At 44.1% G+C, this 24313-nt stretch overlaps 1 protein-coding gene across 7 annotated transcripts in view; it reads right to left on the reverse strand.

The window, feature by feature from the left end:
* The window catches only part of LOC148028691 (phytyl ester synthase 1, chloroplastic-like), an 89777-nt gene extending 67099 nt beyond the window's left edge, over window positions 1-22678 (reverse strand). For 4 of the 7 annotated variants that reach the window (XR_015692313.1, XR_015692312.1, XR_015692314.1 and 1 more), the window contains exon 1: window positions 22133-22677. Coding sequence is in view for 2 of the 7 variants with exons in the window: in XM_087687481.1 (XP_087543607.1) it covers window positions 22133-22635 (503 nt within the window). In the remaining 5 variants the exon portion in view is untranslated. Of the gene's footprint in view, window positions 1-22132 lie in introns of all 7 variants that reach the window. The other 3 variants (XR_015692315.1, XR_015692311.1, XM_087687482.1) reach the window with 1 other exon arrangement.
* Window positions 22679-24313: the final 1635 nt, after the last annotated feature.

Below are 24313 nucleotides of genomic sequence, written 5' to 3' on the forward strand. Positions count from 1 at the left end.
CCGTCAGTGTGTCTTTATCTATGACCGACATCTATGAAAGCTAGAGTGTGCAGCTGTCTACATGTGACTACATTAAATAAGTCGGGCTAGTAGTCAGTTAGTGACCTGACTAGAGTTAGTCTGTCTAGTCTACACTTACACTAGGTCACTTTATCTTTGTATTGTGTGTGCTTTTCAGTTTTAGAGTGTGGAACATGAAGGAATGACCTTGAGAGCCTGAAGGCTCAAGAAAATGGAGTTTCCTTGTCTCTCTCTCTCCAACTTTGAACATGGTATCAGAGCCTTACTTGGTGGACCTCTTGGAGCAGGAGGGAGTGAAGATGATCTGCAGTTGAAGGCTTGTGTCATTTTTTCAAACAGGCTGAATGCCATTGTAAACTGAAGGTATGCATTGAGTGATTGCCTACTCTATGGGTCAAGCTGCAGGTTGTGGCTTGTTTAGAGCCTTGTGAAGGGGGTATTGAGCACTACTGTGTGCTCCATCAGCATGGCAGATTTACAGGAGTTCAATCTGAAGCAAGTACACGGCATATGTATTGACAGTTATTTCTACGAGTTGGACAACTTGATTGTGGACTATTTTGGGCCAATACTGGGCTGAAATTTACTGGTTTTTTACTGCAATTAATTGCAGGAAACTGTCATAAACTGTTACGGACTAAAATAGGTCAGTCATACTTACTGGTCTGCAGGGAGTCAGGCACTTGATAGACAATCTATTGCATCATGGCTAATGCACATGGGACTGACAATATCACTCAGATAGTTGGAGAGAAGTTGGACAACAAGAACTTTGCATTATGGAAATTCAGAATGAAAAACTTTCTGGTTGGCAGAGGTTATTGGGATCTATATACAGGAGATGAAGTTGCTCCTGAGTTGCCTGCACACAATCCAACAAATGAACAGACAAAAGCCTACAGGCTATGGAATGAAAGAGCATGCAAGGTGCTGCATTGGTTTTCTTTATGTATATCTGATGCTATGGTAATTCAAATCACTGGATGTGAGACTCCGAAGGATGCTTGGGACATACTGATGAAAAATTATGGAACCATGACACATGCAAGGAAGATCCAGTTAAAACAGCAGTTCAACAACATGTCTAGGAATGGCAAGAGCATCCAGGCGTATACCACGGAGATTAAGACCATAGCTGATCAACTTGCTACTATTGGCTCAAGTGTATCAGAAGATGATATGATTGCTGTTGCCTTGAATGGCTTAGGCAAAGAGTATAAAGCTTTTGACACTTCCATTTCTGTCAGAGAAGAGCCCCCTAGCTGGGAAGAGCTAGTTGCTTTGTTGCTGCATGAGGAAGTCAAGCTTGGCTTGAATACAGGTTCCAGTGCATCTCAGAGTAGAGACACTGTGTTATACTCTAGCTAGCGTGGCAGAGGATCTAGAGGTCGTGGTTCATTTCGAGGTCGTGGTGACACTCGTAATGCTTATGAACAGCAGTACCAGCAGAGTAATTGGCATGGTGCAAATACACAAGGCCAGCGTGGATCTGGTGGGTTTAGAGGCAGGGGGAGATCACCCCGAGGTAGAGGTGGTGGATCTGGTTCATGGCAGTCATCTGATCAGTCCAACAAGGACAAGGACTGCCATTATTGTGGCCGGTATGGGCATATTGCAAAGGATTGTTACAAGAAGCAGGGAGATATGAAGGCAAAGGGCAGACAGCATGGGCACTATGCATCTTCCAGTGGTGCTCATGATGAGCCAGTTGATAGACTCTTTGCCATGCAGCATGTATCTAAAAATGCATCGAGACATGATAGAGATGACAGATGGTACATTGACTCTGGAGCGTCAAACCACATGACACCGCATGGAGAGTGGTTTGATGAGATGGTTGCAGGTACACATGGTCATGTATGTACTAGGGATGACACCCAACATGACATAAAGCATAAAGGGATTGTTCCTCTTATGATGCCTGATGGCAAGAAGAAAGGCCTGCATGATGTATTACATGTACCAACCATAACAAAGAATCTGTTGTCTGAGTCAAATGGCAGAACAAAATTTGCAAGTGAGGTTCAACAAAGATGGGTGTTTCATTGAGGAGTATGGAAATGGCTGCAAGTTAATTGCCAAGGGCAGAAGGGATGGCAGGATGTTTACATTGGATGCGACCATTCCGGGACTCAAGGCAGCCATGTTTGCTCATGATGAGAGTGCCATTCGGGATGTAGAGATTTGGCACAAGCGGATTGGACATGTCAATGTACAAAAGCTGAAATCTATGCAGTAGAAAGAAGTAGTACTTGGATTACCTAAATTCAAGTATAATGATTTTGGTCATGTATGCCCTACATGTCAGTTTGGGAAGTAGGCACGGTTTCCTTTCATGAGACATGTAAAAAACAGCACTAGGACTTTATAGTTGGTGCACTCTGATGTCTGGGGTCCTTCACATAATGCTTCTTTTGGCGGTGCACGGTATTATGTCTCATTCATTGATGATTTCAGCAGGTACTCTTGGCTTTATATTTTGAAGCATAAGGATGATGTGTTTGATGCATTCAAAGACTTCAAGAAACATGCTGAAACTGAATTGGGCTGTTACATATCATGCTTAAGATCAGATGGAGGAGGTGAATATGTCTCAAATTACTTTGACAGGTATCTTGCTAAATATGGGATCAAAAGACAGCTCACATGTAGTTATACAGCGCAGCAAAACGGTGTTGCAGAGAGGAAAAACAGGGTTTTGATGGAGTCAGCTAGAGCTATGCTGAATGAAAAATGTCTACCAAATAGTTATTGGGCTGAAGCAGTGGTGACTGCTGTCTATGTGCTGAATCGAACCCCTACAGCAGGGATTCATGATGTCACTCCGTATGAACGGCTGTATGGTCATAAACCTGATATTTCACACTTCAAGGTATTTGGCAGCATTGCATATGTGCATATACCGGATGAGAAGAGGAAGAAATTGGATCCTAAGGCAGTGAAAAGTATGTTTATAGAATATGCACAGGAACGGAAAGCTTATAAGTGTTATGTAGTGGTATTTGATGAGTTAGCATCCTGGTATGGGAATCCTGCTGAAAATACTCCTGCAGAGAGTACTTCCATGAGTGGTCAGACAAGTGATGTATCATCTACAGTGAGTCCTTGGATAGGACGATTACGAAGTCGCACTACTGCATCCACTGACACAGATATGTCAGTGAGGGGGAGAACAGATAAGGGAAAAGAAAAGGTTTTTGAAGATGTAACAGGTCCACTCACTGCAGGTTATGATTCATCTAGTAGTGACAGCTTAGACAGTGAATTGGGGATTCCATCTGTTATGACGCCAGGTGCTAGGCAGAGCCGTTATGTACCGCCTCATGAGAGGCAAGCTCACAGTGAGCCACAGCTCAGAAGATCAGAGAGGGTCAGACGACCTGCCTGCGCTTAGTCTTGGCTTTGGTTGCTCAGCTTGACTTGGATTTATACCAGATGGATGTCAAGACGGCGGTATCATAAGTTTGATGCATTTATGCAATCACAGGGCTACAGCAGGAGTGCTATGGATCCGTGTCTTTACACGAAGAAAGCCCGTGATGGTTCTTTATTGATTTTGGTCCTCTATGTGGATAATATGCTGATAGCAGGGAAAGCTCATGATGAGCTAGATGCTCTTAAGGCTCAGCTCAAAAAGAGCTTTGAGATGAAAGATCTGGAACAGGCCGCTCACATACTTGGTATGCGCATTAGATGTGACAGGCATCAGGGACTCCTCTACTTGTCACAAAGGGAGTACATTCATAAAGTCCTTGAGCGCTTCCGCATGTAGGACATAAAGCCTATTGGCTGTCCATTGCCTTCTTATGTGAAGGTATCACAGGCTGCTTGTCCGCAGACAAATAAGCAGAGGGCCGAGATGGCCAAGATTCCCTATGCATCCGCAGTGAGCAATCTTATGTATACCATGATAGCCACTCGTCCAGATATTGCCTTTGCAGTTGGTGTTGTGGTACGCTATATGGCTATACCTGGCAAGAAGCATTGGGATACCGTGAAGGGTATCATGAGGTACCTGAAGGGCAGTGCAGATATGTGCATATGCTATGGCAGCCAGGATACAAGAGTCGTGGGATACACTGACTCTGATTATGCAGGACATGCAGATAGTAGGAAGTCCACTTCTGGCTATGTATTCACATATGTTGGAGGTGTTGTTTCTTGGATGTCCAAGGTGCAGAAATGCACGGCCCTTTCTACTACAGAGGCCGAGTATGTTGCAACCACTGAGGCTTGCAAGGAGGCCGTTTGGTTGGGTCGTTTGGTTGCGGACCTTGGTATTGATGCTATCCCTACACTACATTCGGATTCTATGAGTGCTATTCAGTTAGCCAAGAATCTGGTCTTCCATGCGAAGACGAAACACATTGAGGTGAGGTATCACTTCATACGTGGGGTCGTTGAGGACAAGTCTGTTGATCTTGTCAAGATCTCGACTGACCAAAATCCTGCAGATCTGCTCACGAAAAGCCTCTCTACAGAGTGCTTTGCCTTCCTCAGGAGGTTGATGGGCGTGGGATGAGATGATGTCTTTCCTCATCCTATTGTACATGTGTACATATTGTATTGTCTTTTTCTTTTTCTTTTTACTCCTCATTGGGGCAGATTTGCCTTTAAGTGGGAGGTTGTTGGGGGTAAAGGCGCCTCTGCCTAGCCGCCCGTGTATTACTACACTAACAATCACCGCCACTGCACACTGCAGGTGGCGTGCGCCCGTCACCGTCACTTTATTCTTTATTCTTTTAGTGACAGTTTGAATAAAGGAAGGCCCGGTCACACATTGTGACTGTTAGAGTTCCCATTTCTTGTCTCTCTCTTTCTTGCTCTTGCTCTCCCACCATAGCTCTCGAGTCCAAGCTTCGATCCTTCTCTCCCTTTCATTTACCGCTGACCTTCCTTTCCTTATGTGCCAAAATCTGCTCAGATACCAATATCTCATTCAGCTCCTCTACATTGGACTAAATTTCAGTAAATACATCCTTAGGCACATTACCATAAAAATGCCTCAACAAGCTCACATGAAAGGCATAGTGTATCCGCTAGTGTAGAGGCAATTTCCTGTCAGAGTGCAGCGGTGCGGAAGCGTAGGACTGAGAGAGAGAGAACGCAGAGAGAAAAGGGAGAGAAAGAGACAGTGTACAATGAAGATCTGTTGTATAAAGAATGCTGAATACAAAGATATACACGGGCGCAGTACGCTGGACTGCGTGTCTCCACCTCGACGATGCGACCTGCTGTCCACCTCGAAGTCTGCTGCAGTCTGCACTGTCTGCTGTCTGAAATCTGTGAACAGAGACAGAAATCTGCACGGCACCGGTCTGTAATCTGCGACAGAGAATAGTGGCCAGACTGCTGAAAACGTCAGCAATAAATAGGCGAAAAATCACCTAGAACGGGGCTCAAAAATGGGGCGCAGCCTGATAAAAATGGCTGCAGGCAGTCGGACTGCCACGTGGCAGTCCGACTGCACAGTCCGACTGTGCAGCTGGTCCGACTGCTGGACCAGCTGTGCTGCTGCCTAAAAAACAGGCTATGAACTCTAACACCCCCTCTCAGAGCCTGGACAGGGCAGAAGCCTGAGGGATCTGGAATGTTGCCGAAGTAGAGCCTGAGAAAGCGCCTTCGTAAACAAATCCGCAAGATTATCCTCCGTCTTGCAATACTCCACAGTGATAGTCTCATCCAGAAGCTTTTCTCGGATGAAGTGGTACTGGATCTCAATGTGCTTCGTCCGGGCATGAAAAACAGGATTCCTTGCCAAGGCAATGCAACTCTCATTGTCACATCGCAGCAATGTAGGACGAGTCTGGGGGCACCCAAGCTCCTCCAACAATCTCCGAAGCCACACAACCTCGCATGTGGTGGAAGATGCGGACCGATACTCCGCCTCAGTAGACGAAAGGGCTACCATGGGCTGCTTCTTGCTACTCCATGAAATAACACCTGCACCCAAAGTAAAGCAGTAACATGTTGTAGACCGCCTGTGGTCCACGTCACCGGCCCAATCCGAGTCGCTCCAACCTGCAAGTACAAGATCTGACCCATCTGTCCCTGCGGGGTAATGAATCCCCAAATCAGACGTCCCCCTCAGATACCGAAGTATCCTCTGAGCAGCCTGCCAATGCACTGTCTTAGGTTCACTCATGAACCCTGCCAAGAGCCCAACAGCAAAACATAGATCAACCCTGGTGTTGAGAAGCCAAATCAAAGACCCTATCAACTGTCGATAGCGGGAAGCATCCGCCAAAGGAGAAGCTGAGTGGGAAGTGGCCTTCCAGTTCGGATCCATAGGAGTAGAGAGGGCCCGACAATCTTCCATCTCAAAAGACACCAAGAGCTCCTGTACATATCTCTGTTGGGAGAGAAAAATCCCCCTCTGAGACTGATAAATCTCATGTCCTAAAAAGAAATGGAGTAGCCCCAAATCCGTCATCTCGAACGTCCGATGTAAAGCTGACTTTGTCTCCTGGACCTGCTGTGCATCATCACCTGTGACAATCAAATCATCAACATATAATACAAACAGCACACAACCGTCCCCGGAAGTGCGAACATACAGCTGCGGATCGGCCTTGGACCGCCGATATCCCAACTGAGTCTGGAGGAACGAATCAATCTTCTCGTTCCAAGCTCGCGGAGCCTGCTTGAGACCATACAGGGCCTTCTTCAACCTGTAGACTTTCCCATCTGAAGAACCAAAGCCAGGAGGCTGCTCAACGTAGATCTCCTCCTTCAAATCACCATTCAGGAAGGCCGACTTCACATCCAGCTGATAAACAGGCCATCTCCTATGGCCAGCCAAAGCAAGAACAGCTCTAATGGTTGCCATACGAGCTGTAGGGGCAAAGGTGTCATGACAGTCAATCCCTGGGCGCTGGGCAAAACCCTTAGCAACAAGGCGAGCCTTGTGCTTATCCAAAGTACCATCACTGAGATATTTGGTCTTGAAAACCCACTTGACTCCAATCACCTTCTTCTTCGGGGGGCGTGGCACAAGTGACCAAGTGCCATTCCTCTCAATAGCCTCCAACTCAGCTTCCATAGCTTTCTTCCATGGGGCGGACTGTAAAGCCTCCTTCACGGAGATGGGCTCTCGATCCTGCATAACTCGGGACATCAAACAATAATTGGAGCAAACAAGCTCCGAAGAATGCGCCTGGTGCCTCCGTGACCGCCGCAGACCATCCTGCGGTCCCCACTCCTCAGGAACCCCCTGGATCCCTGAATCACGGAGTGTGTCACGGGCCCAGCGAGGAGGAGGCCGAACCTCCCCTCGTCGTTCTCCATCAGTAGAAGACTCTGGAATGTCCACCGGTGGTAACTCCTCAGAAGGATCCGGTGGAACAGTAGACTCTGTGTCAGAAACAGAATCATAATCAAACGGCACAGGCTCCAATGGAACTGTAGAAGGAGCCAAACTCTCCCCTGGATCTCCAAGAACGGGATGCTCCTCACCCGTTGAAGAAGCCGGAACCTCCACAAACCGCACATCACGGCTAGTATATACATCCCGCTTGACGGGATCATACAGTCGGTAGCCTTGGGACTGGGAGCTATAGCCAACAAATACCTGTTTTCGGGAAGCCGCTTCAAATTTGTCACGGTGAGCCTTGGGAATGTGAACATAGGCATCACACCCAAAGACCCGAAAGTAAGAAACATCTGGCTTAGTCCCAAAATAAGCCTCAAATGGAGTCATCCCTTCCACGGCCGAAGTAGGGGATCGATTAAGGATGTGGACTGCAGTAGCCACAGCCTCGGCCCACAGAACCTGAGGGGTCTGTCGGTGCTCCATCATGGTGCGCGCCATCTCGATCACACTGCGGTTCTTCCGTTCTAGAATACCATTTTCTTGAGGAGTATTGGTATTGGCAAACTCCTGGTGAATTCCTCTATCTGCACAAAACCGAGCAAATTCATTAGACACAAATTCACCTCCCTTGTCGGATCGCAAGGTCTTCAACTTCCGGCCTGATCGGTTCTCCTCAAAGAGAAGCCAATCCTTGAAGTGCGAGAAAGCTTCTGACTTTAGTGCCAAAAAGTAGGCCCATGTCATCCTGCTATAGTCATCCACGATCAGCATGAAGTACGAGCTCCCACGCAGGGACTCATTCCTCATAGGGCCACATAGATCCGTAGATACTAGCTCCATCGGTGAAGTAGACCGCCGCGAAGCTGTGTGGGGAATGGCATCCCGATGCTGCTTCCCCCGTATGCAGGAGACACATGGCTGCTGGCTCACCACTATATCCGGCAACCCTCGAACAAGCTGTCCACGTGACGCCTTCCGAAGATAGTCATAGTTCAGGTGACCAAACCGAGCATGCCATAATTCAGACTGTGACTGTGTAGTAAGAAGAAGAGAAGAGAGGGCAGTGGAAGACTTCAGTTTGTAAATGCCGTTCTCCTCATATCCAGATGATAGAACCTTCCTCGATTCACGATCAAGGACTCGCACAGTAGAACTGTCAAATTCCACCAAAAGACCAAGGGAGCAAATCTTATGAACTGAAAGGAGATGGTACCCCAATCCTGGTACATGCAAAACCTCTGAGGTATGGGTGCCACCTCGTCCATCCGGAATAAGCTGCATCTTACCCCGACCTGCAATAGAAACTGAAGAGCTGTCTCCAATGAGAACCTGCCCACGCGAAGGTCGCAGCTGGGCAACACCATCTGATGAAGGAGTCATGTGCCGTGAGGCACCACTATCAATAATCCACTCTCGAGATTGGGGAGCCGCCATCGCAGCATCAGAAGCATTCGGTGAAGCGTCCTCAATGACAACTAAATGTAGAAATGCAGCTGATGAGGGTGCAGCCACCACTCCAGAATCCTTGGTTTCCTTCTTCTTGGTGTCCTTCGAGTCTTTGTCAGGGCAATCCTTCTTCCAATGGCCAGTCTTTCCACAAATATGGCATGTGGAGTCTTTGTCCTTGTCCTTCTCCTTGTCCTTCTTGGACTTGTTATCCCCCTTCTTCTTCTTTTGGTCCTTCCCCTTCTTCTGAGAGGCTTGACCTGTCAACGCCTCCGTCTTGGAAGCATTCTGTCCCTTTAACTGTTCCTCTTGGTCCAAGACCATAGGAACCAACTCTTCCCACCGAAGAGTAGACTCTCGCCCCGAAGCAATAAGGGCAGAGTAAAATGTACCGAATCGTGGCGGCAACTGGGACAAGAGTGTAATCGCCATGTCTTCGGAGGAAATTGGCTTCCCCGCATTCTGAACCTGCATCTGTAGCTGCCTTAGCTTGTTAATGTGTTCCCTTAGCAAAGAAGACTTATTGACGGACAAGGTCCGCATCTGTACCTCCAAAGAAACCCTCTTCATCAGGGTCATCCGATTGTACATTTGATCAAGCTCCAGCCATATCTCACGAGCCACCGTCAAGTGCTCGATGTGAGCGATCACGGCTGTAGTGCATGATAGAAAGAGAAAGGATCGAATCCTGGCATTCAGTTTGTCCCAATGAGACTGGGCCCTGGCCAACTCCGCACGAGCATCGGAAGAGAGTTTGGACTCATCTCTTACCGAAGGCCGGTCAATATCTTCCTGTACCAACTCCGCCAAATCATAGGACTCAAGAATGGCCAACATCATAACGCGCCAAATGCGGTAGTTGTCGCCGTCGAGCTTCTGATCTGTAGGAAGAGCCGGTAGGACAGGCACCTTCCGGTCCATAATCGCCTGGAACTCCAAGTCCATCTCTGTAGACATCTTCACCTGCAATGCCTTCTCAAACGCAAAAGCAGCCCCCTCTGACTGGGTAAACTCAGCCTGCTAAGGCTCTTCCGCGTCCCGAAGCTTCTTCACCCGCCGGAGGCGATGAAAAAGCAAAACCTGCACTTTTAGGTTGAAAACTCAAACTTTCTCCGCGTAAAACAGCAGTAAACAGCAACAAATCCACCACCTGTACTCCTTTCCTGTGCGCCCACACTCGTTTCAGCCTTGTTCCAAGGCGCAGCCCTCCTGTCTGCCCTTAAACGCAAAAAACGTAAATTTGTGTCGCGATGGAAACTCCTTTTCAGGTTGATTCTGCGCTCAGTCAGCCCTCAAACACTGCTCTGATACCATGTCAGAGTGCAGCGGTGCGGAAGCGTAGGACTGAGAGAGAGAGAACGCAGAGAGAAAAGGGAGAGAAAGAGACAGTGTACAATGAAGATCTGCTGTATAAAGAATGCTGAATACAAAGATATACACGGGCGCAGTACGCTGGACTGCGTGTCTCCACCTCGACGATGCGACCTGCTGTCCACCTCGAAGTCTGCTGCAGTCTGCACTGTCTGCTGTCTGAAATCTGTGAACAGAGACAGAAATCTGCACGGCACCGGTCTGTAATCTGCGACAGAGAATAGTGGCCAGACTGCTGAAAACGTCAGCAATAAATAGGCGAAAAATCACCTAGAACGGGGCTCAAAAATGGGGCGCAGCCTGATAAAAATGGCTGCAGGCAGTCGGACTACCACGTGGCAGTCCGACTGCACAGTCCGACTGTGCAGCTGGTCCGACTGCTGGACCAGCTGTGCTGCTGCCTAAAAAACAGGCTATGAACTCTAACATTTCCATGATAGCCAGCATTAAACGGAGCATTTGCATGACCAGCACTTATTCCTTGAGTCCCAAAAGCACGATAGGGTACCGATGCTTGCCCATATGCGTGATTTTGTATACCAGGCATCATACCGATGCCGCCATACATTGGATTATGCATTCCATGAGCCATAACCGAGTGCATTGGGTTATGCAAGCCATGCATTGATTGCTGAAAATTATGGGGAGGTGTGCCATACATTCCCACATTCGGTCGCTCACCCACCATAGCATGAAAAATTGTGCTACCACCAAAGTAAGCTGGCTGCCCTAAATTCTCATGCAAACCTTGCTGTCCAAAAACCATAGGATTAGCATTTACATCATGAACTTGCATTTGCATTTCTTGCCCAACTGGCACCAACTACTTTTGACCATGAGCATCTTTAGGAGCATCTTGAGAAGGCTTTGACTTGTTCTTTGGTACATCTGACTATCCTGAAGTTCTAGAAGAGGATTTTCTCTTCTTGCCCTTGTTATCCTTCATAGGAGTGTTCAAGAACTGAGAAAGCTGAGGATCTTTTGCCAATTCAGCAAAGATATTGGCTGCTGCCCTCATTCGATTCTTGAATGCAACATCAAATTCCATTTCCCCTTGCTGATCATCATCATCTTTCTGCATTGAGGGTCCAACATCTTAGCCTTCAGCCACATTTTCAGCATGTTGTCCATGATTCATGCCTTGCCCAAGATCAAGCATTGCATTTCCTTCTTCCCCATGTGAATGTGTATCATGAGAGGCATCATTACTGCCTGATTGCATCCCACTGTATGAAGACATCTTGCTGTAATTTCTCAGCTGAGCACAAAGATCAACACTAGCACAAAGCTTTGGCTTGCAATTAGGTGCCTTGGCCCCACCAAATCAAGAGATTTGATGTATCTCGGAAATGGAACCATGAATCCAGCCTTCCTTCTCAGATAGGGTGGTTTAACCTGATTAAGCACTTAATTACAGCAATTAGCAAATGAACATAAACTGAAATGCTAACTTTACCTTCATAAACTTGGATAGTGGACACCCTGTTGGCCCCAAAACTGGCGCCCCTTTCGGTATTTCTTTAATTTCAATTGCTGATAGATAAAGCCGAGATTTCACAATCTCCTTGGCTGATTCAAAAGCCCCTTGCTGTTTCAATAATCAGCAAAGCATTCGGGCAAATTGCCCCTTGATTTTCACCCAAGACTTGCTCTAATGGAACCCCAACTAGTCAAATGCTACCCCAAATTCACAATAGATGGACTGGCATCTGAAATCCTCACAATTCCACGAATTTCCGGTGCTAATTTCAATGTACAATGCCTTTGACTGATGGCATGGGTCCCAAGGTGGCTGCTAAACCCTAATTATTGCTGTAATTTAGGGTTTACAGCAGGAAACTCTCTGCTGTCCACCAAATTTGGCTATACTCTGCTACCAATGGCTGAGAATTACTGAGAATGCTTGAGCATAGACTAGAGGAGATGAGAGAATGCTGTAGAGAGAGAGAAAATCAGCTGAAATGTATCTTTTGATTCGTAGCTCTGATGACAAATCTGATGGCACCAACTGCCTCAAAAGGGGGACAAAACACCAGCTCAGCTACCCAGCCCTCCTATCCTACTGCCGCCTCTCTTGAGACGGAAGAGAAAACCTGCTGCCCCGTCCTGTCGCGGCACACGATCAATTGTCGTCGCCTCTCAGAGCCAAATCTGATCACCTCCTCTCCCTCCACCAAGCTCAGAAGGCCTGCAATTCAGCTTCCACCACCCTCTAACAGCCTTCTCCCTAGTTGCATGGGAAAGTTTTGCCAAGTGGCAGCCTTCCTAATACATTTTCAGCCATTAAATTAATTTTCAGAATTAATTAATTCTGAAAATTAATTTCAGCCCTTTTGACCTTGCCAAAAATTAAACATGCCCATCTATAATGAAATTGGCTAGGCCGTTTGCAACTTGGAGTGGTTCCCAACCTCTGTTGACCCTTAGACTAGCATTAATTAATTAATTAATGCTAATCCCTAGTGCCATCACTGACACTTAATGGCCAAACAATTGTCCTAGGGTCCAACCTGGCACCAACTGACCACCAAAACCCAATTGGCATAACTTAACACAACTTTTGCCTTTAACACCCACTACATCCTCGGGGTCCTTGGCCCGTTCCCATGAAATAGTTGCCATGTGTATCACATGTGCTAAACAACCTTGCACATTTGATTAATAACTTAATCAAATGTTACTAGCAAGATTAAAGAATCTCAAAATTTCACGTCCCCGTGACAGTTAGAGCATTGCCATCTCCAACATGGCTTGATTTTGTCACTCCACAATACCATTCTCCAATGGTGTGTTCGTATGAGAGAGCTCCAACTTGATCCCATGCTGCCTACAAAACCTATCAAATTCCGTAAGATAAACTCACCTCCAAGATCAGCTCGAACCCTTCAATATCTGAAGACTGTATGTTTCTCCACAAAAACCTTCCACTCACAAAAACTCAAAAAATGCTCCAAAAAATAAGGCCACACATACCTAGATAAGTCATCAATCAAAAGCATAAGATACTTGGTTTTGCCTAAGGAAGCAGTTCTCATAGGGCCGCACAAGTCAATGTGAACCAACTCCAACTTCAAACAAAGCACACAATGGTGTTTTCCCCTCAAACAACTAGGGCATAAGGATGGAAGTTTGAGAAAGAAGTCTAGTGAGCCCCCAACAAGACCCTTCCACAATGCCTAATGAATGGAATCAAAGTTTGAATGCCCATAACATACATGTCAAAGTATCTCGAGTGTTGAAGAAGAAACAGTTGAACCTCCTGTGTACCCGTCCATAGCACATCTGCAATGGTAGTATCCTAAACAATCATCACCTCCTGGCTGAAGACCACACGGGTCCCCATCTATGTAAGTCCAGACTCTAAAGTAGGTTAAAGCCCAAATCTAGAACAAGAACCCTCTCTATCACAAATAAGTGAAATCATGCCCACTCCAATAGGCACCAATGAGTCATCACCAATGGTGACATTGCCCCCTCTTTCATGGAGGTATTGGATCCAATCTCAACAATTAAGTCATGTGAGATGATGAACCACTATTTCACAAACCATAGTACACGGGAGTTTCAAAAACACGGGAAACGGAAATGGCAAAAAAACAAAGTTTCAAAGTTTCAACTAGTTTTGGAAACAAGGAAAGGAGTTTTGGATTCTAGCATTAAATCCATCCATGGCTACTTTGATATATTAATGCACATAACACCACTTGCTCAAATTTTGACAAAACTCCAAGCCTTCAAGTCACATGAACTTTGTCTCCAAAGATTATTCCCGTAGCAGATATTATTGTTGAGCTATGCTTTGCAATCTCTCCTAGGTTCCAATAGTGGACCTAAAAGGGAGTGTTGAGCTAAGAAATGCATTACAAACTTTAAACATTGAATTAGATCTTTAAAACAGCCGATGTGCACCCCTTATCCAATGCCCTAACTGCTTTGGGGTGGGTCGCCTTGGCGTATTATGGGCTGAGCTATGCTTCGCATTCCCTCCTGGGTTGCAATTTTGGGCTTGAAAGGAAATGTTGGGCTAAGAAATGCATTACAAACTTAAAAATTCAATTAGCTCTTTAAATATCCCCAAAATGGTAAATTACCAAGCTTTCTTAGAGAGTATCTATATCCCATGAGCCAAAACCCTAATTTTGGGAGGATCCACATCTATAAATAGAAGGCTGCCCACTACTCAGTCCCCCAATCCTTGTTTTTGCACATCTATAAACACCTAATCAGCTAGCAACCTATTCCACTACTATCACACCGCCCAAAGAGGGCTGCATATCCAACCTACCCCAGCTAAGGTGTACCCCTAGCAGCTGTCACCCACCATCTACAGCCTTTCTGGAGCCTTCAGCCCTTACATTTGTTATAGTCAACTCTCACCCAACTCATCTTGGAAGCCTTCATCGCATGCAAATGTCAAGAGCAGCCCTAAAAGGCTGCATTTGCAGCTGTCTGCTGCCGCCCAGCACTCAATCTGTCCGATGACTCAGAAAAAGACTATGAAGCCAGAAGAAACAGTCGAGATGGGTGAGCACGAGTGATTCCTTTCACCTCCCAGCCTTGCCTAGTATGTTGCTGGCCAGACCATCGTGATTGAGTCCTACTGTTCTTGGACTCTCTTAATTTCTAGGCTCCCCTTAACCCGTTCGGGCGCCCAAGAGCCCGGACGGTCATCCTCGTGCGTGTTTCCCTTGATTCACCTTAATGTCACATTAAATGCCACTTTAATGTCACATTCAATGTTTGTGACCTTAATGTCACATTAAATATCACTTTAATGTCACATTAATGTCACATTTCCTTCCCCTTAAGAATCGGTTTCGTCCTCGAAAACAATACTTGGAAGGTCTAACTGTAAATCGGGAAACCTTTTCTTTAAAGTACTTACTCACTCCCATGTTGAGCTTTCTTCTGAACAATCTTTCCAGTTAACCAAACATTCTTGATAAATAGTATTCCTTGTTCGTCTATTACGAACATTTAATATTCTTCTGGTTCATGTGGATTAGATTGGTCATTGAACAGCTCCTCAATGTTATCATTTAAGATTAGATTATCCAAATCACCCAGCTTCTTCCTTAATTTACTTACATGAAAAACTGGATGTATTTTACTACCAGCAGGTAGTTGGAGCTTGTAAGCCAATTCTCCCACCTTTTTAAGTATTATGAAAGGACCACAATACCTTGGTGAAAGCTTTGGACATTGTCCCTTTTTCATAGTTTTAGTTTGTTCAGGCACCTTAATATAGACCAATTCTCCTTCTTCAAAGGAGATGTCTCTTCGGTGAGGATCTGCATATGCTCTAGCTCGATTTTGAGCCTTTTTAATATTTTCTTGAGCAAATTTTAACATATTATTCATATCCTCCAAAAAGTCTTTAGCTGCCTAAACCTTTTCCTTATGCAGTCCTACTGCAAAAGGAGCTCTGGGCTGAAACCCATACATTAACATAAATGGACTATATCCAATGGAAGAGTGTTTGGCACTGTTATATGCAAACTCTACTATCGGTAAATACTCTTCCCAATTAGTTTGCCTTTTACTTACATATGCCCTAAGCATATCTTCAAGAATTTGGTTAACCCTTTCAGTTTGCCCATCTGTTTGCGGATGATCCGCCGTACTCATGCTAAGTTTAGTATCCAATTTCCTAAATACCACATGCCAAAATTGGCTATCAAATTTTCTATCCCGATCAGAAACTATATTTGCCGGAAGGCCATACAATTGGTATATGTTCTCTACGAACAATCTAGCCAATTCTGGTGTTTTAACATCAGTTGAAGTTGGAATAAACCTAGCCATTTTGGTTAACCTATCCACAATCACCCACACAGAGTCGTGCCCCCTCTGTGTTCTAGGTAAAGCAACAATAAAGTCCATGGAGATACTCTCCCATTTTCCCGAAGGAATTTCTAGTGGATGGAGAAGTCCTCCCATTTTCAATCTTTCAGCTTTATTAACCTGGCATTTATTACATTTGACCACATAGTCAAGGACATCCTTATTCATTCCAGGCCAATAGAACTGCCTTTTAATAAGACTATAAGTCTTATTAACTCCTGGATGTCCCGCACTAGGGGTATCATGACACTCAAAGAGTATCTGGCGCCTTATTTCTGTATCTTTCGGGACACATACCCTACCCTTGTAGAGTAAATAACCATGATCAATGGTAAAATTCTTCCACTTGAATCGAGTTTGAGCAACCCCTGATGCTCCATTTCCTTGTTGAACATCCTCAGTTATTCCTTCCTCAGTAGAAGCACTTTCATTTGGATCCCCATTTTTTATTGCTTCCCATATGTTGGAATATGCCGGATCAACCTGGCATTTCCCTTTTAAAGATTCAAGCAAGTTGAAAGTGAACTGAGTAAAACTCAATTCATTAATGATGGGCATTCTGCTGAGTGCATCAGCTACTATATTATACTTTCCTTTTCTATATCTTATCTCATAGTCGAACTCTTGAAGGAGTTCGGCCCATCTGGCTTTACGCCCGTGTAAATCCGGTTGATCATTAAGCCACTTAATGCTTTCATGATCCGATAAAATTAAAAGTTTGGCATCATACAGATAGTGCCTTCATTTCTTCATTGCATGTACTATTGCATACAGCTCCCTCTCATAAACAGAATAATTCTGTTTTGCACGGTCTAATTTCTTGCTTTCAAAAGCAACTGGTCGACCTTCTTGTAATAAGACCGCGCCTATCGCCTTATCACTGGCATCAGCTTCAACCACAAACGGTTTATTGGGATCCACTATTAATAATACTAGAGCTGTAGCGATAGCTACCTTAAGTTTTTGAAAACTTTCATTTTGGTCTGTTCCCCAATTAAAACTTTTTCCTTTCCCTTTAAGTTGGTCTGTCATTGGAACAGCTATTTTGGCATAATCTCGAATGAATCTACGATAAAATCCAGATAAACCTAGGAAGATCTGCAGCTCTTCCAAATTCCTTGGAGGTGGCCATTCAATAATTGCCCTTACTTTTTCTGGATCCATGTTAATTCCCTCTTTCGAGATAATATGCCCCAGATATTTGACCTCTTGTGCAAAGAATTCACATTTAGTTAGTTTTCTTCGCATAAAGGGAATGTGTTCTTAACAGTTGGAATACTACTTGTAAGTGTTCCAAATGTTCTTCTCTTGATTTACTAAAGATCAAGATATCATCCAAGAAGACTACTACAAAATGTCCTAGATAGGGCCATAAAACACTATTCATCAGCTTCATAAAGGTAGTTGGTGCATTAGTGAGGCCAAAAGGCATCACCAAAAAATCATAATGCCCGTATCTAGTACGAAATGCTGTCTTGGAAACATCTTGTGCCTTAATTCTTACTTGGTGATAACCTCATCTTAAATCTATCTTTGTGAAGAATTTTGCCCCTTGTAATTGATCAAAAAGATCTTCCATTCTGGACATAGGAAATTTATTCTTCACCGTTATTTTATTAAGTGCTCTATAGTCAACACAAAGTCGCATAGAACCATCTTTTTTCTTTACCAATAAAATTGGTGAAGCCCAAGGTGAATTACTGGGTTGAATAAACCCTTTATCCAGGTAATCTTTAATTTGTCTTTCAACTTCTTGATGCTGTGTTTCACTTAACCTATACGGTGGTTTAGAAATAGGGTGTGAATCCTTATTTATATCAATTGGGTGATTTATATCACCCCTATCTGGTGGAAGGCCACTTGGTAAATCAGAAGGAAACACATCTTTAAAATCATCTAACAAATTACTTAATTCATTATTAACATTCAACTCATAAACATAAGAAAATTGTTGTTTTATATTACAGAAAGTAAAAGTGTTCTGTACAGGAAGAGACCATAACATATATACCTCACAAACTTCCTTCTTTATCAACTTCTGAACTTCAGTAGAACACAGCAAAGGATTATCAGATACTTCATGTTCACCTTGAATGACAAAAGTCTTACCATCCCTTTCAAATTCCAGTGTATTATGGTGATAACTACGTTTTAAGGATGGTTCCAATCCCCATAGCCACTCCCTCCCTAGAGCAATATCAGCTCTTTCCATGTTCATAATTTGGAAATCAAGTTTATCTTTATATCCTTGAATCTCAATTTCCAAATTGGATACCATTGTATCCCATATTTTATTGTCTTGGCCTTGCATCATACGAACAACATATTGATGCCCACTCTTTTATTGGGGAAGTTTCAATTTTTTGACAAGTGAATAATTTATAAAATTATGTGTGGCAGAGTCATCAATCATGACTCTAACCCTCTTTCCAGCTATCAATCCATGTACTCTAAGTAAATCATGTGACCCAAAAGTAAGCTGCCACATAGAAGTTGACATACAACACTTATGTTGTACATCCATGTGCAAGACCTCCAAAGATTTGTACTTTTCATGCCCCTTTAATTCTAAGGTCTGCACTTCATGGATTTGTTTTTCTTTTCCCTTGCCCTTGTCCTTATCCTTTCCTTTGTCTTCCCCCTCTCACATATGGTTTCTTTTCAAAATGTTATTTTTTACCCTTAAAGAATGGCATTTTCCTTTTAAATTTGCCCACAAATTTTGAGGTTTCCAATTCCTTAGACTTGGGCTCCGTATCAGTGAGACTAGTGAGTGTACCTGGATGCATACTATCTTCATGAATTAATGCAAATTTAATTGTCTCTTCCAGCGTCTTAGGTGAACTCCTTTTTACTTCCTTTTTACAGGCTTTATCTAGTCCCCTAATGAATCCTCTTGTTTTTTGAAATTCATCTATTCCTTCCAATTTGAGGATTATCTCACGATATTCCTCCAGATATGTCAGCAGGGGTCTTCCCTTTTGTCTGACATAATCCCAATCTTCCCAATTTCTTTCCATTTCATTTTCAGGAAGGAATTCTTTCAAAAAGACGGATTCAAATTGAGCCCAAGTTTCAGGTATTTTATTTGCCTCCTTTAAAGTTCGCCACCACTTATATGCTTTGGGCCCCAAAGTTAAACTAGCCTCCAGTGCTTGGAGATGTGGTGGGGTATTTTTAAGTTTATGTAAATCTTCCCATTTTTGGAGGAAATTAAAGATTGTATCTTTATTCCTATCTTTTTCCTCCCCGTGAAACTGAGGTGGTTTCATATCCTTTAGAACTGGATTATCCCTCAATTTATGGTGGGGTTCCTTAGGATCTCGCATAGTTACATCTAAATCTTTCGATGAAGATGGGACATCCGAGGTTTCTATCTTATTTTTATCTCTTTCTAACAATAAAGTTGATTGAGATTTTATTTCAGTGAGTGTTTGGGTTAAAATTTCCATTTGAACCCCCTGAGCTTGCACACGAGCAGTAAGATCATCAAATTGCTCTCGTGTAGCAAAAAATTCTTCCCACTGTTCTTCTTGCATTTCTGGTTCATGGGGATCTACCATAGGGTGGTCCCCAAAACTAGAACCTTCCATTACTCTCTCTTTCCCTTTTTCTCCCATTAATACACTGGAATTGGAAAGCAAAGATAAGAAATTTGCATACATAGTAAAGTACTTCCCTGATTTTAACGGCAGGCAGTTGTTGCTGGTTTGTGAATAAACCCGAAGAGTAAAGAACAAATTTTATCGCCCGAACAAAGTCGGTTACGCAGGAAATGGAGCTTCTTTGCAGAAACGACTAGTATTCAGCCCCCTTCTTTAATAATCACGCAGGCCATCAATGCCCCTTTCTTGAACTTGCTCTCTGCTGAGCTTGTACTTGTGATGTAAATGCAGTCGAGGCTGATAAGAAAAATTCCAAACGCGCAGTCGACTGATCAGACACACATCAGAAAATAACTTCAGCTTCAGCCTGCGAAAAGGAGAAGAATGTGTTTCGTTGGTGTGTTCACGGAGTGGCGTTCACGGACGGGCGTGAACCAGGATTCGGTGGCCCACGATTCAGCCTACGGCGTTCCGTGAAAAGGTAGCTTCCCCCTCGATAAGTTACGTGACATAGATACACGTCACGTCAAACTTTACGTGACGTGTCACCCAGCACCTTTGACCAGCGACTTCACGGATCCGTGACGGGTCGACGAAGGAAAACCCGTCGACTGAAATTTCCTGCGTGACGTATGAAACCTGTCGACTGAATGGATAGCGGGACTGCTGAAAATCTGTCGACTGCCTTTTCGTTGAAGGGCTCCACGAATCCACACGGCTAAACCTGTATGCTCTGATACCAATGTCCGATGACTCAGAAGAAGACTATGAAGCCAGAAGAAACAGTCGAGATGGGTGAGCACGAGTGATTCCTTTCACCTCCCAGCCTTGCCTAGTATGTTGCTGGCCGATCGCCAGCCGTCAAACTTTGGTGAGTCCTACTATTCTTGGACTCTCTTAATTTCTAGGCTCCCCTTAACCCCGTTCGGCGCCCAAGAGCCAGGACGGTCATCCTCGTGCGTGTTTCCCTTGATTCACCTTAATGTCACATTAAATGTCACTTTAATGTCACATTCAATGTTTGTGACCTTAATGTCACATTAATGTCACACTATCTCCCTCCTAGTGCAGTCAGTTTGCTGCCAGTCCCTGCATTTTGCAAGCTGGTCTCCTTTTCAGTTGATGCCCTACCGTTTTCACCTCCCATGCAGACCGCCCTGCTGCCACTGCAAATTTCAGCCTAATCCAGACTCTCGGATTGGTGTTTGTGGTTGTTGATTGCATATAGAGGCTACCCGCTACGATTTCAGATGCATTCAAAGTACAACACAGTCTCTAGCTCATCTCTACCACCCCTATCCTCTACCCCCATCCTTTTTAGAGACACCGGAGTTTGAGGTTTTGTATTCACTCTACATAGTGTGTTTATTGTATTAAGCATCGTATTCATTCATTATTCATCCTTCAATGTTCATTGTCTCTGCGGTACTCTTCACCCGTATGTTCTTCCATTATCACTTTGTGTTTTGTCATACACTTGTGTTCGTCTTTGGTGCTCAAGTATTTATTTCCAAGAGGGTGGTGGTGGTGGGGTATCCGAGCCTTATCCATGGTGGACCTTGAGTGTGGCTTTCTACATGCACCTAACAAGTCTAGCAAATTCAAATCCTAGTTTCAAGTTCATGATGAGATGGATGTTTGATCCTCGTATGTTCCCACATGAGGGGACACTTTGGTAGTCAAGCCGAAGGCAAGGAATCCACGATTATGATAGTGCTTTCCACAGAGCTAGTTCATGGCAGGCATCAGAGTTTCGCTATCTCTACTGGTTGTGGACAGGAATTGGTACAATCAACATTGACATCAGTGTCTTTTCAAGGCACCTTGGTGATTGCTTGATCACCCACTACTTGGCTATCCATGATCCTATCCAGTCCTCATTGTTATATGTACTATGATGTGACTCTTATCATTGTATATATTTATTATACTTATCACCCATGATCTGAGAAAGAATGTTAGTGATGTGCATATTTTGGGTGTACAGACCCATAACATAGTGTATTTCATTTCTGATCATTTCTAAGGTAGTGTACATTCAACGTTGGCCAACTTGCTTTTTATGATTTATTTTTGCCTGTTTATTGGCAGCCTTTCTCCACTTCAGAACCATCCATATGAGCGCACTACATTCTATTGGAGGGAGTGAGACCGGGAACACTTTACTAGTTGCCCACAACTAATGCCTTTCTACACACTCCTGTGCCTTGTTATATGGATTCCATTTTCCAAGTTCATTATCCTTGAGTTCATGTGATCTTGTTATTCTGTTATGTTCTTTGTGTTTACACCAGCCCTATCTTTGCTCCACTCCATTTTGACAAAATCTTTCTACCAACCATGCCAACTTTGCATGACCCAAGCATATGAATGTAAAGAAAGGCTATATGAAGGATCATGAACTAGTTTTCCATTACGCATACAACACAAAATGAAGCTTTCTAGCCTAATATGGTAAAACCTGTTTAGGAAATATGAAAGCTCATCAAGCTGCTGCAAAAGCAGGACCAATAGTGTAAGTCAGATGCCTCACCCTGCATCAATAAGGCGCGGCAGCTGGTAGCGGATGCCCTGTCCAGTGCAGTCCATGCCGGGAGCATAGACGAGAAGCGGCCTGTGGTCCATGGATGAAGACGAGCACAATTTGCAAGGGTTAAGCAGGGTGACGGATTGGGAGCTGGTGGAGAATTCTGGCATGGGGCAGGAAGGTACAGTACAAAGGGCTTCTTCCTCGGCTGCCCCAGCCACAGCCGCCGTGGGCCCGGCATAATCACCGCCACCATCTTCACTGCCGATTCGCTGCTCGATTTCTTCTTCTTCGGCGGGCCTGATGGAGGAGGACGTGCACAAAATGGACGGTGCCGGCGCAGGTCGATGATGGCGAGGACGACGGGGATGCCATGGGGAGGGGGAGCCAAGGCTAGAAGCAAGACTTCCTCGGCGCCAGGGCTTCAATGCTCCTGCTGATGATGGAGGCCATCCTGTGACATAACCGCACCTAGAAACGAGCGTAGCTGATGCCATTGCAGATAACATGGCTGGCTCAATGGTGAAACGATTACGTATAATTTTGTATTGTCAATACTGCTACTCTACTCGTTGATGTTCCTGTTACAAGTGTACCTTTGCCACGTGGCTGAACTGTTTGTAAAAAATCGGCCATTGTCTTGCCATATATATATATATATGAGTTGGGTCACGCGTAGGTCAAATAGACTCATGTAGATTGTCAAAGCTAAGTTCGAGTGCATGTAGCGGAGCAACATACACTTGAAGCCAACTTGTACCCCCAAAAAGAAGGGGACTATGTCAACTCCATCAAGTTTGCCAAACTGTCTTGTTTCAACCTCTAACTTGACTATGTATATGTTTCTTCTACGCTTGTACTCGATTCTTCCCGCTTTTAGAGCAACACGGTGGACCCCACCATGAACTTTGACTTGCACATCCCCAAAACTCCTTACTAGTGCTGTCAACAATTGCACAAGGTTGATTGACTTGGGCATGACACAACCCTTAGCCAAATCGAAACAAGAGTATCATGTGCTGAAGTATCTTTTTCTCTTGTGCTCATTAGCAAGGGATAATTTTCCCCCTCCAAAACAAGCATGATCCCCCTAGCCATTACTATGGCATTGCCTTTATGTAGAATGCTCATAAGCACTAAAGAACAGTGTGTCAACAAGCACTATGATCCTTCCCAATTTGGAAGTCACAAGGTGATAAAATTACAAGGGTCTCCCACAAAAAAGGGTTGAAAATAGTGGGAAATGTCAAGACATGTGTAAGCTTAATATCAATTGATCTAACCATGGATAAAATATTGTAGAGAAGATTGTAGATTGTACCAAGATATTTGGCCAAATATGGTAAATGTGCTTCAAAAGATTGTTGTTTGTTGTGATTTTCTGTGTTGGAAACATTAATTAATGAGCTAGGGAAGCTTGTGCCTTTTGTAGATATTAATCTCATTCAAAATTAGTTGTGGAGGAAAAAGTTGGAAGTTTTGAAGATGTAGGGAAACTTGCATTCTCTAGAAGTTAACCTTGTTCTGCAACACTAATTTTGAGATATCTCTTTGTGCGTTGTTTGGATGAAAAAACGTCCAACACAAAAGTTATAGATCTCAATGTTTTCGATAACCCACGCGGCCCATTTTTAGAGATCGTTTTTCTATTGTGAGATATTTTAAAAATGGATTTTTCAAAAAACAACTTTTTAAATTGTACTCTTAACTTGTAGTCCATGCAACCACGTTGAGTCATATATAAGGAGAGTTCATTAGATTGCCTTGGGCCTCAACCTTAAGATTGAAGTCCACACAAAATCTTGTGTTATTTTAGACCTTAGAAAGAGAAAATCACTTCTTTCCTCACTTCTAGAGGATCACGTCTCTCGTCTTTCTTAGTGAGAGAATTCCCTCTCTCGTATTTCTTAATGAAAGAAAAGACCTTAAACCTTGACTTGTAGGGGAGAGGATGACCCCAAATGAATGCAATGCTCATTACACACAAGTAAACATTCCCAGGCGTCCTTGGATGCACACATAAATACATATACACAATGCTAATGCACTTTCTCTTCTTAGAACTCAATCCATCTTCATTTATGTGTAACTCCTTGGTTCTTGTGTACACTCCTACACTTGGCAGACACTTCTTGTCCCCTTCATAACTTGTACTGTATGTACCAGATATCCCCGTCACAGTGCTCT

This window comes from Lygodium microphyllum, chromosome 11 (genome assembly GCF_053477565.2).
Source record: "Lygodium microphyllum isolate KBCC chromosome 11, Lygodium_microphyllum_v1.1.10, whole genome shotgun sequence".
NCBI classification, from domain to species: Eukaryota; Viridiplantae; Streptophyta; class Polypodiopsida; order Schizaeales; family Lygodiaceae; genus Lygodium; species Lygodium microphyllum.